Genomic DNA, 16,369 nt, shown 5'->3' on the forward strand with positions numbered 1-16,369 from the left:
CCCTAATTTTGCCCTTGTTAAGTGATGTGTTAAACTTTTCTAGTGAATGAGATACTTGAAGATACCTACAGAGGCATAATCGTTAAGCACACAATTTTTCCCTTTTCAGCTAGTCTACTTTCCATTAACAGCCTTTACGCCTCATTTGTATAACCTCAGTCTCCACATTCTTTGCTAGAAGCTACACTTTATGATATGGTTTTGATTTATATAAAGTGGCTATCAGTCTCCTCTACACTTTCTTTTTCTCCCACTTCCCATAAAATTCCATTTTTATTATTAATCTTTAACAACTTCTTCCAGAAGGAGTGGTTTTTAATGTTAGGATTGCTTTTTCAGTGACTACAGCATTTCAGTATTTTCTGCTATTTTAAAATTACACTTCCACTTCCACTGCAACTTACAAAACTCAGTTTAGCTCACCACCTTTACCTCCAAGCACTGCATCTGGATACCAAAACCATGGTCAATGCATAATTAGTAGCCCTGGAGACCATGGAAACAATACTGGACAAATGTATGGACCAGCAGGCTTCTGATTTTCAGTGAAATAAGGCCTTAAATAAATGCACATGGTTCACTGACCACAATTACATAACTAAACTATCTATTCTCCTTCTTCAACCCAATCCCTCCCCCTTTTTAAAGGAAATATCAAGAATCCCAAAGCCTGACTTACCCAGCTAGCTGATGCCTGTGACTGGTTGTTCCAGTTATCTCCATCACATGGATGACAGTCCACTCAAGAGAAAGGTAATGATTCTGTTCAGGTCAGCAAGAAGAAGGTATGCAGAACAAAAATGAAATTAGGAAATGATCTTGCATGCAGATGTTTTAAATAGTTGGTGTACAGACAGGTGTCCAACAAAATAAAATTAAGTCAATAGCGTATCAACTGCTGTTTAGTACGTATCAGATTAGCATCCTCAAAGTTAGCATATTAGCTCATTTGACGGGTAAAGATACGCTTAGAAAAACTATAGCGAGTGTAAGTAAGATGACAGATTGAATGGTGCAAAAGAAGTCCCTCAAACAGAAGGCAAATGAGATCTGGTAGAAAGGAGAAATTTGTCATATCCATTTTTTTAATTATTATTTGATTTATGATATATATACACATATAAACTTTTATTGTATAAATAATATGTATGTATTCTTAGTTCTGTCAGGCACACAATAAGTTACAAAAGCTAAATGTTAGAAGTTTTGACTATTAAAAATTAACACATTAACAAAAAGACCCTTTTTGCCTGTAAATGCATAACACAGTGTTCACCTTTTCCCAGATTTAACACTGCAGAATTTAATGTTCAGCTTTTCTAGTTATTTAATATATGCAAGTTACCAAATGTTCAGCTCTTCATTAAGCACTAATGCCTAGCATAGCCTTCATACTCAAATGAATCAAGGAAGCTTACATACAAAATTGGAAAATATATCTTGACTTATCCCCTCCTCAAAATCATTTCCTATAATGGGCAAATGCTTCTCTCCCTTCACTATGGTTTTTTTCTGCTTGTTTTTCAGTGAGGGCAGTGTCTTTGCTTGCCACTCAGGACAAAGTAGCAAATACCACTGAGAGGATACCTGGCCTGACAAAGCAACACTTCCAAGAAAGGAGACAAAATTTAGCTAGATAAAGGAGTGTCAAGACTATCTTCTTAATTAATGCAAGCGAACTACACAAAACCAACACATGACTACATCTGTCTAAGCTGTGATCAGAATGAAGAAGTCCCATCTCCCACCCTTTTCTTTTTCACCCATGCAATCCAGCCCCCCCGTCACGCTGGCACTCCTGAGGTACTTCGCTGAGTTGGTTCAATTGGTTCAGGCTACAGAAAACTAATCTCACAAAAAGAAGAGTAGTTTTCCATTAGGTTAACCAGCTAAATTTGTTTTGCACAGAATGACAAACGGCAGGATAGAAGAGTAGTAAAGAAAGAACAGAGTCTAAAAAACGTGACAGGAGAGGTAAAAAATTACCAGCCCTGCTCACCATTCACCTGCTGGAGCTGAAGTCTGCAAAGCGCAGTGCAGAACGAGATCACACAGCTGGCGCAGCTGGAAAGGCTCCCTTTTCTCTGGCAAGTTAAGTTCCAGCTGTTTCAGTTCCCTGACTGCACAGCCACACAACAGGTTATGCCAGTGCAGCATGGGAGGGAACGAGCAGCAGTGATGACAGAACCGTGCCCAAAATTCCACGGGGCATAAGATTAAACCTGGACAGAGTCCTGTTGGGCTGTAAAGCAGTGACCAATTACAGCAGACTGCATGGTACAGCAGAAGAAAATAATCTCTGAATAACGCAGCTTGAGATGTAGTGAATGCAGGAAGAGAAAATCCCTGACAAAGTGTTCCATGTATTTTCCTAACAGACTAGTCAGTCAGACACAGGGAGGGCCTGTCCAAACTAAGTATTAGTGTAAACATGTTTTTTCTGACATTTCTTCATCTACAACTTTTTATAAAGATTTGTAATTGTGTAGCTTATTTTGGACGTTTTAAATACTTTCACTTAATACTGAATTTTACTTTAGGCTAGCTTAAACTAAGAGTCATTTCAAGGCCAGTTAATAAAAGGCATTTCTCACATCTCTTTAGGTACTTTCTCCAGAGTATCTAAAGATCCAAAGGAGATGCCCTCGCCCACATCACCCCCACAAAATGCACAGGAACCGTCCAAGAGCTGGTATTTTTCCCGACACTTTCCACCATCAGGGAAGTCTCATCAGCGCTACCCACTTGAAGACCCCTCTGGCACGCACAAGAATTGTAGGAGGTACACACAACCCTGTGGCGGCAAAAAGTCGCCACCAGTGTGTCTATATTAGAGTTTCTATTTGGTTCAAGAGTGTGGCTTTCCAGCTATATCCTGACGGTCCCCAATCACCATACTTTGGTTCACACTGCAGAGAAGGATCAAAGCATGAATGCTGAATTTTGGACAAGACTAAATGAGATGTGCTCCAAGGGTGCACTCAATGGACTTTAACCATTACTTACAGCTCACTCCATGGGTTTTGAGCTAGCATGAAACAAACACCATGAACAGTGTGGATATGGAGCCCCCAGTACTGAGTGGTTTGCTCTACAAATCTGCTTTTCTCAGGCTGCACGATTTTCTAACATAGACTTTACTTTAATTAAATGTAATCACAAAACGTAAGTTAACTTACTGGATTACAGTCAAAAGACTTATGTAGGTAGAGCAAAAAAGCAAATACTTTTTTTTAAAATTGTCTACTTGTCATTGCGGAATTGAGAGTGCATCTAATTATCCAAATATATAAATTTCTGTATCTGCCTGTTTTTTCCCGCAATGGCTGCAAGTCAGAATGTCAGCATCTAGGGGTTTAAGTTTAAATTTACGCTTTGAATTAATTATAATATGTATTTTGCTATTGCCTCAAATGCCTCCAGGCTGATGTTTTCACAATATCTTGAATATAGAAGAAGCTTTTGAATGTGCCCTAATTGTTAGATACCTTCTAGATGCTAATGAGATCTCAATCATTCATTTTAAAGTGGTTTTTGTCTGCATATTTTTCATATGCACAGCTGAATTTGCTTTCTAGAGTCTGAAGTACAGGTAGAACATTTTTAGCAGGTGTTTGTTAGGTGCAGAAAAAGGATACTAGGAATAATCTGAATATGAAGACTTGCTAAAACTACTGGGGAGGATACCAGAAGCTGCTACTATTCTGGTAAGAAATACTGAAAATGATTACTATTTCACATCTAAAATCTCCCTTATGATTTGATGAGCCCTCACAGCATCTTACACATAACAATAACCAAATATAAGACATGCTATCAAGGAATTAAGAGATTTTTCTAATATTAAGGATAATCCATGATGTCCCAGTTTAATGCTATACAGAAATTTGCCTCAGATGCCTTTTCCAGAAAGATGTTCTGTTCATCAAAGCACTCAAAAAAGTCTACTTGAACCCTTCCCTAACAAAACAATGCTGAAATGACAACTAGTATTTTCACTAATTCTCTTTGATCAACTGCCAAGCCAAAGAGAAGAGTCAGGTACTGAAACCATTGTGCATAAACTGGAGCTACACCCTTTGGAAGAAAGAAATAGGAACAGGCAGGTGAGCACCCTTGAAGCTTAACCATCACGGGAAATTCTTCAGCAGTTGCTTTTTTCAGTAGTTGCTTTTAACATGAACTTTAAAGTTTCCATTTTGTTCTTCAATGCTTAGGAAAAAAGCCTGAGTCTCACTCAGATAAGAAGGTCCCACACACTGGAGACACTAATGATAGTTTTAATTCTTAACGCACTCGAGTTTAACTGGCAAGATCAGACCTTAAGTTTTTACAGCTTGCCTCCCTACTGTGGAACAGAGTGTGTTCCTAAAAAACAGATGTCAGAACAGCATTAGATTCTGGAGCAGTTTAAATATACCCAACTTGAACCATACACATCTTACCAACATGACCATTGCCAACTTCTTTAAGCTCTGTGCCTTGCTTTCTGTCCAAAGAATTACGCCATACAGGGCTACCCTGTAGTCACATTTACTTGAAAAAGTTGGAAGATTTCTCCCAAAAATCTCAACACCCTGTTAAATCTCCTGGCTTATTCTACATACTTCTTATTGGTTTCTTCTTTCTTTATTTTGCTAAATAAATGCCAGAACAAACATTTGCATGTCCAGAATGGTTTGGAATCCCTCACAATAGGAGGGAAGGAAATTCTGCCTGCAGACCTTTCAGTCTGTTCGATCAAAGTGATCATTACAAGAGCCTACTATCAAGTATATTTTACAATAACTAGAAGTACTTTTATTCAGATTTAGCTAAAACTAGAAGCTAGGGAGTTACACTTCACTGATCTACTATACACATCTATCCAGGCAAAGGAACACCATTAGAGTGACCATCTGAGAAGGAATTCTTTCAGGACATTGTAATGACAATGAGAAAAACCTGGAGATTACAACAACATTCCCCAAAAACCACTTCATATAGCATTTGTTCTAAAATATCCTCTAAATTTTATTAAAGTATGAAGTCAGACTGCAACAGCAATGCTGAAGATTTATCCAGAGGGAGTTACACACATATGAGCATCTGTTGCGACGTTTTCCCAGCATCTCTGGAGTTTTCTGAGTACTACCTACTGAAATACTTTGTCCCTGAATTACCTTTTACAGACATGTTTCACAACATTTTTCCTCAGTATGCTTAATTTACAGCTTATTTTTCCAAGGAAGTTGATTTTGAGAATTCTTGATTTGCTGTAGGCTTGTCTAATGCCTCCCTTTGAATCACAGAATGGAAGGGACCTCTGTGGGTCATCTAGTCCAACCCTCCTGCTGAAGCAGGGTCACCTACAGCAGCCTGCAAAGGACCTTGTCCAGGCGGGTCTTGAATATCTCCAGAGAAGGAGACTCCACCACCTCCCTGGGCAGCCTGTTCCAGTGCTCCGTCACCCTCAGAGGGAAGAAGTTCTTCCTCAGGTTCAGGTGGAACTTCCTGTGCTTCAGTTTGTGCCCATCGCCCCTTGTCCTGTCACTGGGCACCACTGAAAAGAGCTTGGCCCCATCCTTCTGACACCCACCCTTGAGATATTTATAAGCATTTATTAGGTCCCCTCTCAGCCTTCTCTTCTTCAGGCTGAACAAGCCCAGCTCCCTCAGCCTCTCCTCATAGGGAACAAGTTCCAGTCCCCTCACCATCCTTGTAGCCCTCCGCTGGACACTCTCCAGTAGCTCCTCATCTTTCTTGAAGTGGGGAGCCCAGAACTGGACACAGTACTCCAGATGGTGCCTCACTAGGGCAGTGTAGAGGGGAAGAAGAACCTCCCTCGTCCTGCTGGCCACACTCTTCTTGATGCATCCTAGGATCCCATTGGCTTTCTTGGCAGCCAGGGCACACTGCTGGCTCATGGTTAACCTGTCGTCCACCAGGACACCCAGGTCCTTCTCCACACAGCTGCTCTCCAGCAGGTCCACCCCAAGCCTGTACTGATGCATGGGGTTGTTCCTCCCTAGGTGCAGGACCCTGCATTTGCCTTTGTTGAACCTCATCAGGTTCCTCTCTGCCCAAATTTCCAGCCTATCCAGGTCACGCTGAATGGCAGCACAGCCTTCCGGTGTGTCCACCACACCTCCCAGTTTGGTGTCATCAGCAAACTTGCTGAGGGTACATTCTAACTCTTCATCCAGGTCGTTGATGAAGTAGTTAAACAAGACTGGGCCCAGTACTGACCCCTGAGGGACACCACTAGTTACCAGCCTCCAACTAGACTCAGCGCCACTGATGACAACCCTCTGAGTTCTGCCATTCAGCCAGTTCTCAATCCACTTCACCGACCACTCATCCAGCCCACACTTCCTGAGCTTCCCTAGGAGGATGTTATGGGAGACAGTGTCAAAAGCCTTGCTGAAGTCAAGGTAGACAACATCCACGGCTCCCCCTTCGTCTACCCAGCCAGTCATTTCATCGTAGAAAGCTATCAGATTGGTCAGGCATGATTTCCCCTTGGTGAATTCAGACAACTAAATACCCTTGAGTATTCAGACAACTGAAAAGGAAAATGTAGCTAAAAAAAGAGGAAATGAGAAGTACCTGTTCCCTTTAATCTTTGTTTTTTCTGCTTTTTCTGGAAACTACAGACATTTTTCTCACCAGATATGTACTTATTTTTAGGCATCTTGCTACTTTCTCCTGATTTTTTTCCTGAGATGAAGATTATGATAGGGAGTACATGATCAGCCTTTGGCTTCTCCCTGTTTACACTACTATGCCACCTCTCTACAGCATACGAAAGAACGATGTCCGTGCAAACCTACCTAATATCTGTGTGAATTCCTGGAAATTTTCTTGTTCCAGAAACATACACTGCCAGCCAAACTTTCCCAAGACAAGGTTTGCAAGTACCTAGGTGAAAGGATACATACCTGCCTGACATCAACGTCTTCTCTTTTACAGGCTGGTCTGCTTCCCAATCCCATGAAAACTGTTTCAGGAAGGCGTAAGAAATAGCAGAGTAGAAGTGTATTGGTTTGCCAAATTCCTAACCAGTGCCACACTCTGCGTCTCTTCAAGAATTACTGGGTGAAGGCTTCACAGACTTCACCTCAGGCCTTGCTATCAATCCCTCTCTAAATCGCTTATTCCACGGCATTAAAAGCAGCTTGCTAGGAGAAAAGAGGGTGCTATTTTTTTTAATGGCAATCTTTGCCTACTCCATCATTTGCAGAGATCCTGGGAACCTTCCCCTTCTGAGTCAGACCTACAGGATACTTCACTGCAATGCATTTTAATTCCTGAAGAATACATGTTGTTCTTCATCCATACAGCTCCCCATAAAAGGATTCTGAATAGCAGCTCACTTCCTAGATTTCAGTACGAATTTAAATCCCCCACAGAATACATCTAAAAAAAGAAAAAAACTAAAATACCCAAAAAAACCCCACCAAACTCCCCAAAAACCAAAACATCAGGAAAAAAAACCAAAAAAAAAACAAACCCTACACCCTATACTTAAATTTCTGCTTCCCACTTTTAGGTCTCAAAAGTCACATATGATATAGAAAAAACAAAATAAATACAAGAAAGGTTTTTCAAACGAAAAATACTCCATATAGATCTTAAATTCCCTACAATATTTCATAATCACACAGTAAATACTCAAAAGCCCAAAATATATTATAGTTCAAAACCCACACGCGTTCTGGTTCTTCACTCTACTACATAAGTGACATAATTTAATGAGAAAAGGAAAAAGTATACCTGAGAAAGATGTATTTCTATAGTTGTGGTCCTAAATACATATGCAAAATTGCTCCTATTTACTATATGGGTCTACTAATACAATTTGTATGTTGAATACATAATGAAGTGTCATATTAAGTATCAAACTATTCAACATTACTGTTCTAGATAACTCACATATGGAGCTAAATTAATATTGAATCAGTTCTTTGAGGTCTTGGTATATATCAAAAAACACTTCAAGGCTCAAAATTAGATTTTGTAATACATAGCTGTTCACTAAACCACTGAAGTCAGACAGTGGAAGTTTTGCTATTTATCTCATAGTATGAGGAACAGACAATGCATTTTATTCCGTACAAAACACTGTTATCATTCACCCACCTTGTAATAGTAGGATAGAGCCGTTTTGCAGGCTTTTGCAAAACGTACATAGACAAAGATTATTCTTGAGGGTTTATGCTAATTTTTTTTGCACTTGACAAGTAAGCTTGGCATAAAATAGTCCTCGGTAAATTAGTATGAAAACAAAACATCACGTACAAATCTCTTACTTGCAAGATTTTCCAAGATAACTGCCTAATTAAGCCTATTTTTCCCAAGCACTTTATTATTCAATTACTGTTCCTTGCAAACTTCAACTTATTTTTCTCAATTGTTTTGTGATTTAAAAAAAAAACCCAACCTAAAAGGCTATGCTACTTTTTTATTATTCAGAAACATCTCACATAAAAAAAGGCTGCTACCTGCTCATTTCCCATATGGTTGATTACCCTCCTGTTCCTCAGCAACAACTTTTTCAAGCATTCTGCTAAACTTTCAAGAAGAATTCTGTCATAGGCAAGACTAATAACATAAGACCATTTCAATACAAGAGGTAGAGTTGCATGCTACATATACACATAGAAACAGAATGTGAACTATTTCTCTTATTTAATCTGCACTTCAAGACCTTATAAATATTCTAGCAAGCGCTAAAATTTGTTCTCACTTTTAGTTATCATGTCCTCCTGTTGTATAATATCAATCTCACGAATTGAAGACAAGAAAAATTATACCTGCTTATCTAAAAAAAAAATTTTTAAACCCTACCAGCAAAACTGTTTCAACCACCAGAACAAGGAAAAAATGTTTTTTTCCACACATTCAAAATAAACTTTTCTAGCTTGAACAACTGAAAAGGCAAAGTGAAAATCTTAACTTGTACTTCACAAACGCGCTCCAGAGCAAACTTGTTTGCTTTTAAAATGTTATAAAATTCAAGATAGACACATCCAGAAAAGCCTTGGGTGAAATCCTAATATGATATAAAGGTACCTCTCAACAAAGATGCTCTACTCTCTTACTTAAAAAAAACCATCCAAGCAAACAAACAGACAGATATGGCTAAACCAACGTTAAAGGTGAGAGATTCTGTGTCTGCGTATCAGGCTATGCTAGACTCCCCAAAGCATGGACTGAAGATCATATATTCTGTTCTTGTCCAGTTAATGAAGCCAGCAAACCAACTAAAGGTTATCCCAGACTAAGCTAGTTCTCATGAAACCCACAATCACTAATTTTTAAGATAAGTAGTAGAGAACATTTTCCCGCAGTACTGGAAAAGAGGACAAATACAAACCTAGAAAAGTAAATGAAAGCATAATGTAACGGATAAGCTCTGTACTGCTAAATGTGACCTACAGACACGGAGCATGGGCGAAGACAGAAGTCTTTCAACTGTACTTGGGTGAGTAAACTCCAAAACAAGAAACAGGGATTAGACAAGACTTCTCACCCCTCTGTATAAGAAGACATAAACCTCCAAATTAATGACTATTTCTTACATAAGTAGGTATTAATGAACGCATCCCTGTATAGCTGGGAAATAATCTCTTGCTTTACATGCTTTTAACTTCAGTGTTTCCACTTCTCTCTGTTTGAAAGAAACAATACCACAGCAAGCAAATTAAACTGCAAGTAAAAGAGTTTGCTTTATCAGTGAGATTCCAGCCACCAATTTTTGTTCCACAATGCATATTAGATAACATGCAAAAAAATTCAGGACTTTCTTCCTCTTTAACTATCAAGGGTAAAGTTTTCTATTCAGCACTGATAAACTATAAAAAGGAAACTGGACAATTGTACAGATCACATTCACTAGACATAAAAGCTTTTCATCACATTCATATAAAAAAAAACTGAAAGAAAGGCTTTTGTGAAGACTTATGGCTACAAATGGCAAAGAGGGAGATCTCCTAGTTTCCATGGATAAACTCAACATTATGACAGCAGTACAGCTGGAAAAGACAAAAACCAATGTTGCTCAGTCTAGAATGTTTTACTTTTAATGGAAGTACAGCATTTCTCTACTTCCAGAATTCACTCGCTGAACTAAGCTCTTGGCAGAAAACTAAGGCTCCTAGGAAAAGCTACTGACTTGAATCTATGTTTTGCAGACGAGTGCCCAATTAAGATGCAGTTTTTAAGGGAAAGGCAAATCACAAGCCAAAAGCTAACCAACTTCAATTTAGACAACTGGGGCAACATGACAGTAAGTCCTAACAAAATATCAGTCCTTACCCTCCCACCCACACCTCTCTAAGAAAGTTTACCATAACTTCCAACGCATGTCCAAAACGTGAATAGCATCACCACTGAGAAAAGATCTTGCAACTGGCACACTATTAATGAAGAGTCTTAGAGGAAAGTCATGAGAAGGTAGTTCATGAGGTAGGAGAGAGGCATATGATTTTTTTCAGTGGGAAAACTGACAGCAAATATATTTCTGACACAGTCTGACCAAAACATAGTGATACCCTAAGTATTTTGTTCCCCATGTTTCTCAAAGATAATTTTTATGAAACTTTTACATCGGTGAACTTCAGATATGCCCAGGTGACCTCTTTGTTTAGACAATGTTCTCAAGTAGACAACGCCCTCACTACCTGAGAAGAATGCTTGCTTCAGAGTGACAAATTTAGACACAGTGCATACACACTACCTGGTCCCAGATACTTAAAGATGCTACTGTAATCTTTCACGCTTCAGTGTTAAGAGGCTAAACAAGGTCTGCATTCAGAAACCTTTATCTGTGTTATTGCACAGGCCCGTGGCAACAGCTATCATTCAAAATGTTTTAATCTTTACTTAGAGGAAGAAAGGAAGAATAAAGTACCTGAAGAAGAAATCATTAGTGAAGGGTTACATTTTGCCAAAACCCCTTACTCTCTTTAATTGTAAAAATGTTTCATAAAGGTGAAAAGCTGTATCACCACTTTTAAAGCAATACTAAATACAGTAAAACTGTCACGAAAAAGAAAGTAAGTCTGAGATAAATTTTTTTAAACAAGCAAGAAACAATAGAAAAAGAGGAGTAAAGACAGAAAATGCTGTTTGTGTCTGGTGATGACTCCTTCTCACAGACCTACCCCAAGAGCAGACAAACACTGAATGAAGCTTTATTAGCCAACCCCAATTTTGACAAAGTTTTATCAGGAATATTCTAAAAAAAAAAAAACCAAACATGTAACAAAACATAAAGTTTTGATCAGCTACATTAGATGCTTACTGGACAGAAAACAAGAAGAGAGGAAAATAAGACGAAAATGGGGATGGAGAGGAAAACTGACAAAGTAAAACAAGCAACCAGAGAGACCCAGAGTATTTTTTTCCTCATCAAGCTAGAGGAGATGGCAACATCATTTAGATCTCTACAGACAGTTCTAGTCAAGGGTCTGCTTAGTCCCTCACATAACAAGAAAGGTCACAGATTATGTAACTTCTACTAGTGTCACCACCAGTGAAGGATGACCTCATATTGATTCAACTCTGGGCACCGCTCACATTTTGTTCCCTTTTCTAGCCAACTTCAGCATTACAAAACTCTGTACTTAGTAACCCAGGTTCAATAACCTGACACCAATGGCAACTGATTAACAACCACTGTTAGAGATATCCCGAACACAAAAGGCTTGCAAGGGGCAACCAGAATAACTCCATATCAACATTTGTATTTTACTAAGGAAGCACTGGTGCCACAACATTACAGACAGAGCATGCATATAATCCAACCTTTACCACAAATGTAGACATTTTTCCTCTTTTTTACTTGTTTAGCTACCCCACATTTCTTGTTTCTCTGTGTGTGTTTCTTTTTAAAAGAAGACACCCAGAACACTTAGATGACAAAGCTTTGGCCATCATCAGCCCTACTCTGCTATCTCATTCTCCATCACAAAAAATCTCCCAATCTGACAGTTAGCATCACAGTCCTTCTAAGACGTATTTTACCATAAGGGTAACCTCATGACAATGTAACACTGAAGCTGTATTATTAGTTCATGCTCCTGCACTATGTATGAATCATAGAAGAGGGAAAACCTAGGTTTGGAGCTTAAGTGAGCAGTATCTTTAATCTGAACACTTCATTAAACTCTGGGGCTGAACATGACACTTTCACGGTTACATTGTTGCAAAACATCTTGAAATGCTAAGGCTCAAAGATTAGAACTCCATTTTCTATCCACAAACTAGCAAGACTTCCTATTTGCACAAGACATAACCCTCTAGTTCACAACAAATTTCACAGTTTTATAACTCATCATCATTTATATTTCCTCCTGCTTCAGTAAATATTCTTAACTCTACAACTTTTTGTATAGAGACTCAAAAATAAACATGAATGACATCTGCAAGTCAGCAGATGATGTATACACCAAAGTACTTTCCTAGATTTCAGGGGGATGTTCTTTCACGTTGAGAAAATATCCTAATTATGGACCCCATTCTTCTCATTGACGCTTAACCAAAAGATCTTGACAGTGTGGATATAAGAGAAGTTAACAAGTAATTATTTTTTTAAAGACAAGGTGCGATATTCTGTATAAGTTTGCATTTGAACACAGTAAGTTATATTGGCTAAACAAGAAGGCAACTTTCTGTTTCTCTAATCTGTTGTACCTGTCTTAATTCGTCACAGGTGAAGAAATATACATTTGTCTCTAGACAGGAAATTAGCAATACACACACAAACACAAAGGTCTGCTAAGCAAAACTAAACACAGTAACTTAAAACAAAACAGAATGCAATGAAACTAAGCTACACGACAAACACTGTTCACTCTATATTAATATACTCTGGAGCCATGTGCATCAATCACAACAACAGACAAGACTAACAACATGCCCAAATAATTGTTTTATGTCCTCATTTAAAAATAAACATAGACTTTATTCCAAATTAATTCAAAGGAGTTACTCCTAGGTAAATTTAAATTCCATCTGAATACTACCGTAAGGTACAATAATGGTACTTTCTAAACTGAGTATACCGGGAGTTTTCTAAACTGAATATACCATACAAATAGGAACATAAATCTGTATGCCTGTGCTGATAAACCCACAAGTATATACTAACTAAACAAACATATGGCTATGATCTTAATTAGAAAAGCTAAAGAAGTCATCTTACGTTAATTATCCAACTTCTGATCACTGAGCTATTCTAAATGATTAAACCAAAAAAAGTGCTCATACCTAACCTTTCCATTCCTACACTTATTCCTCCACACACCAGCCAAGAAGCAATTATTGGTTCATTTCTATGAGAAAAATTCAGAAGAGTACATTTTTAAATTTGCTGTCTTTCCACAGCTGAAACAGCAGAAAAAATTAGGGGGTTCACACCCTCCAAAGCACAAATATCCTCTTTCAGGGGTTCAGGGAAGTGCCAGAGTGGAAAATAATTGGGTTTTTCCAAATATATGATATTAAAGTAACACATTTATATAAAATATTATTTCATGTCTACAAACATACACAAAAACGGGGTTAGAAACCAAGGTGTCCCCTCCCAAAATGGCAAAATAATTCTTTGCAAAATCTTTGATCCTGCAATTCAAAACAGTAGCATTAAAGGGAAAAGGACTAAAACAGTTCTGCTCACTTATACCTTTTGTTTTGCCTTTAAAAACAAACAAAAAAAGATCGGGCCACTCGCTCTTCCCGATGGAATTGCAAATTATGATACAACGTTAAAATAGTTTAATAGTGCTCAAACAGGATTTACAGTACAAAAAAAAATGTATGTGTTCTGAAAGACGATCTGAATCTACTACTTCAATGACTGTAACAGCGTATGTATCTGGTGCTGCATTCTGGGAACATTTACAGGTGAAAATTGTTACAGCTGACTGATCAACATAAAATAATAATAACCCAAGTTACACGGCACGGAGTCGTACAAAATACGCCAGGAGCATTCTGCTAGCAGGCACCTTCCTCTCACTTCAACTTTTCCAAAAATACGCGGCCCCACGCGCATCCCAAGCTTCCAAGAACAAAAGCTACCAGCCCCCCAGCTCGGCTCTCGCACCTGGCCAGACCTGCTCCGTCCCCACGGAGCAACACGGCTGCCCGAGGCTCGGACGCCGCGCTGAGGATTTCCACACCGGTGGCGCCCCGGTTCTCTACCGGGTTACCGCCGGAGGCTCCCCGGGAAGGGCCGGACCCCGCCCGGCGCCGGCCGCGTTCAGCACCCGCCCGGGGAACAGCGCAGCCCACGCGGCCGCTCACGCTCCCGCCGGCCCCGCGCCGGCCCCGGGTTTACCGCAGAGCGCCGGGGTCAACGCCAGGCCCCGCTCCGAGGAACGCGTCCCCTCTCGCCCCGAGCGCCGCCCGGCTGCCAGGGCCGCTCCCCGTGAGCAGTCACGGCTTCTGCCCGGGCTCCCGGCAACCGCTACCGAGCTCGGCACGCGAGAATTTCACCCACGACCTCTCGCCCCCTCCCTCCGTTCCCGCCGTCCGCGCCTTCAGGCGCTCGAACCCCGCGGGGCTTCATTCCCGGGCGCACCGCCCTTCCACCGGCGCGCCGAGCCCCACGGTACACCGGAATGTCCGCAAAGGGCCCCCCCGGGGCCGCCCAAACCCCGAAGCCTGAAACTCACGTACGGGCCGCGGCTGCGGGAGCCATTCCGTGCAGCCGCCGCACGTCATGTGCCAGGGGTTTCATTAAAGGATCACCCATGCGCTATGAGCGGCAGCGGCGCACATGCCCCCCCCCTCCCCCCCGGGGCAGTCTGCACACGCATCCCCCCTGAAAGTAAAGACCGGGGGGGGGGGGGTGAAGGAGTCATCCGAAGGTGTCTGCCGTGCGGAGCGTGCCACGCTCCCAGGCCGCCCCCGGGGCAGCGGGGCTCAGGCCGCCTCCCGCCGCCGCCGCCCGGGGAAGGCAGGCCCGGCTCCCGCCGGCCCGCAGCCTGCGCCGGCCGCAGGCTCCCTTCCCACGCGCCCTCGCACCCACAGCTCCGCCGCCTTTGGAGGACGCCCGGCCGCGCCTCGACCCCTTGGTCAGGCGCCCACCCCCGCGCTCCGTCCCCTCCAGGCGGGTCATTCCCGGGCCAGACCCCGGGCTGCGGCGCCCAGCAGCCCGCTCGCCCGCCCGCCTGCGGCAGCGGCGCCGCCCGGCCTCCCGCACACGCTCCCCGCCGTGGCGCCGGCGGCCGGAGCGCCGCCCCCCCGTCCCCGTCCCCGTCCCCGGGCCGAGGCCTCGGCTCCCGCACGCAGAGCGGAGCGGCGGGGAGCGGAGCAGAGCGGAGCGACGGCTCCCTGCGCAGCGGCGGCGCCGTCGCCGCCAGAGGAGACGGCCGCGGGGCAACCCGCGGGGCAGCCTGGCGGCGCGCGGCGACCCGCGGCCGCGCCCCGCCTCTCCCCAGCGCGGCGCCCGGCCGCGGCCCGTTACCTGTGAGGACCCCGACGCGGATCTGGTGGTCGTGGTTCGTTAGAATCATCCCCTCCGACGCCATGTTTCCCGGCGCAGCCACCGCACTGACAGGCAGCGAGCAGGGGGAGGGGGCAGAGGCGCGAGAGCGGCGCGAGCGCAAAGGGGGAGGGGGCGAGCGCGAGCGGGGCGGGACCGTGATGGAGGGGGCGGGGCCAACCCGGGGAGGGGCGGGGCGAGCGCCAGTCCGGGCGAGTAGATCCAACCGCGCGGATGCGGGGCCGGGGGTTGGGAGCGCGCGGCGCGGCCGGGCGCGAGGTTGGCGTGTTGCGCGCGGCCCAGGCGGTACCAATCTGGTGCCGAGAGCGCCGGTTGCCGCCGATGGGGGCCGGCGCGTCCCGGGGGCGGTGCGGGGGGGAGGCGGGGCCGGCGTCGGTGGCGCGGCCCCGTCGGCAGGCTGCAGCCCTCCCCCCGCCGTGCCGTTCCGTCTCGCAGCCGGCAGCCCCGGCAGCGGGGACGCTGGCCAGGGGCGGCCCGGCGCGGAGCCGCTGCCGTCGTCTGCTCGCGCTCGGGGCAGCGGCTCGGTTCCTCAGACCGCCGGCTGCGGGGGGAGCCGCCCCGGCTGTCGGTTGGCGCGGGGACACGGAGCTTTGCCGACGACCGTGGTGTGCCCGGGGCTCGGCGCGGAGCTTTTCCCGTCTCCCCGGGCCCCTTCCGTCCCCGCCCCTCTCCTCCGAGGTCACCCAGCCGTTAGATAAAGCAGCCCCGCATCCTAACGAGTACCTGAAATTTGCCTGACCCGCACCACACGGCCTGCAAAGCCGTCCGGCAGCGAATACTTCAGCTCGTTTCGAACGAATGTGCAGGCGGATGGCTTCCACGTTTAATAACAACATCATCAACTGCAAATGATCGCCCACTGTCTAAGCTCAA

The 16,369-nt window shown here is 43.7% G+C and overlaps 1 protein-coding gene across 25 annotated transcripts in view; it reads right to left on the reverse strand.

The window, feature by feature from the left end:
• The window catches only part of GPHN (gephyrin), a 347,846-nt gene extending 332,251 nt beyond the window's left edge, over window positions 1–15,595 (reverse strand). For 14 of the 25 annotated variants that reach the window (XM_075425619.1, XM_075425616.1, XM_075425608.1 and 11 more), the window contains exons 1-2: window positions 15,458–15,534; window positions 680–762 (exon numbers count right to left, since the gene is read on the reverse strand). In XM_075425619.1, the coding sequence (XP_075281734.1) occupies window positions 680–723 (44 nt within the window). In that variant the 5' untranslated portion in view covers window positions 724–762; window positions 15,458–15,534. Of the gene's footprint in view, window positions 1–679; window positions 763–15,457 lie in introns of all 25 variants that reach the window. The other 11 variants (XM_075425620.1, XM_075425618.1, XM_075425624.1 and 8 more) reach the window with 5 other exon arrangements.
• Window positions 15,596–16,369: the final 774 nt, after the last annotated feature.

This window comes from Opisthocomus hoazin, chromosome 7, assembly GCF_030867145.1.
Source record: "Opisthocomus hoazin isolate bOpiHoa1 chromosome 7, bOpiHoa1.hap1, whole genome shotgun sequence".
Classification (NCBI taxonomy): Eukaryota; Metazoa; Chordata; class Aves; order Opisthocomiformes; family Opisthocomidae; genus Opisthocomus; species Opisthocomus hoazin.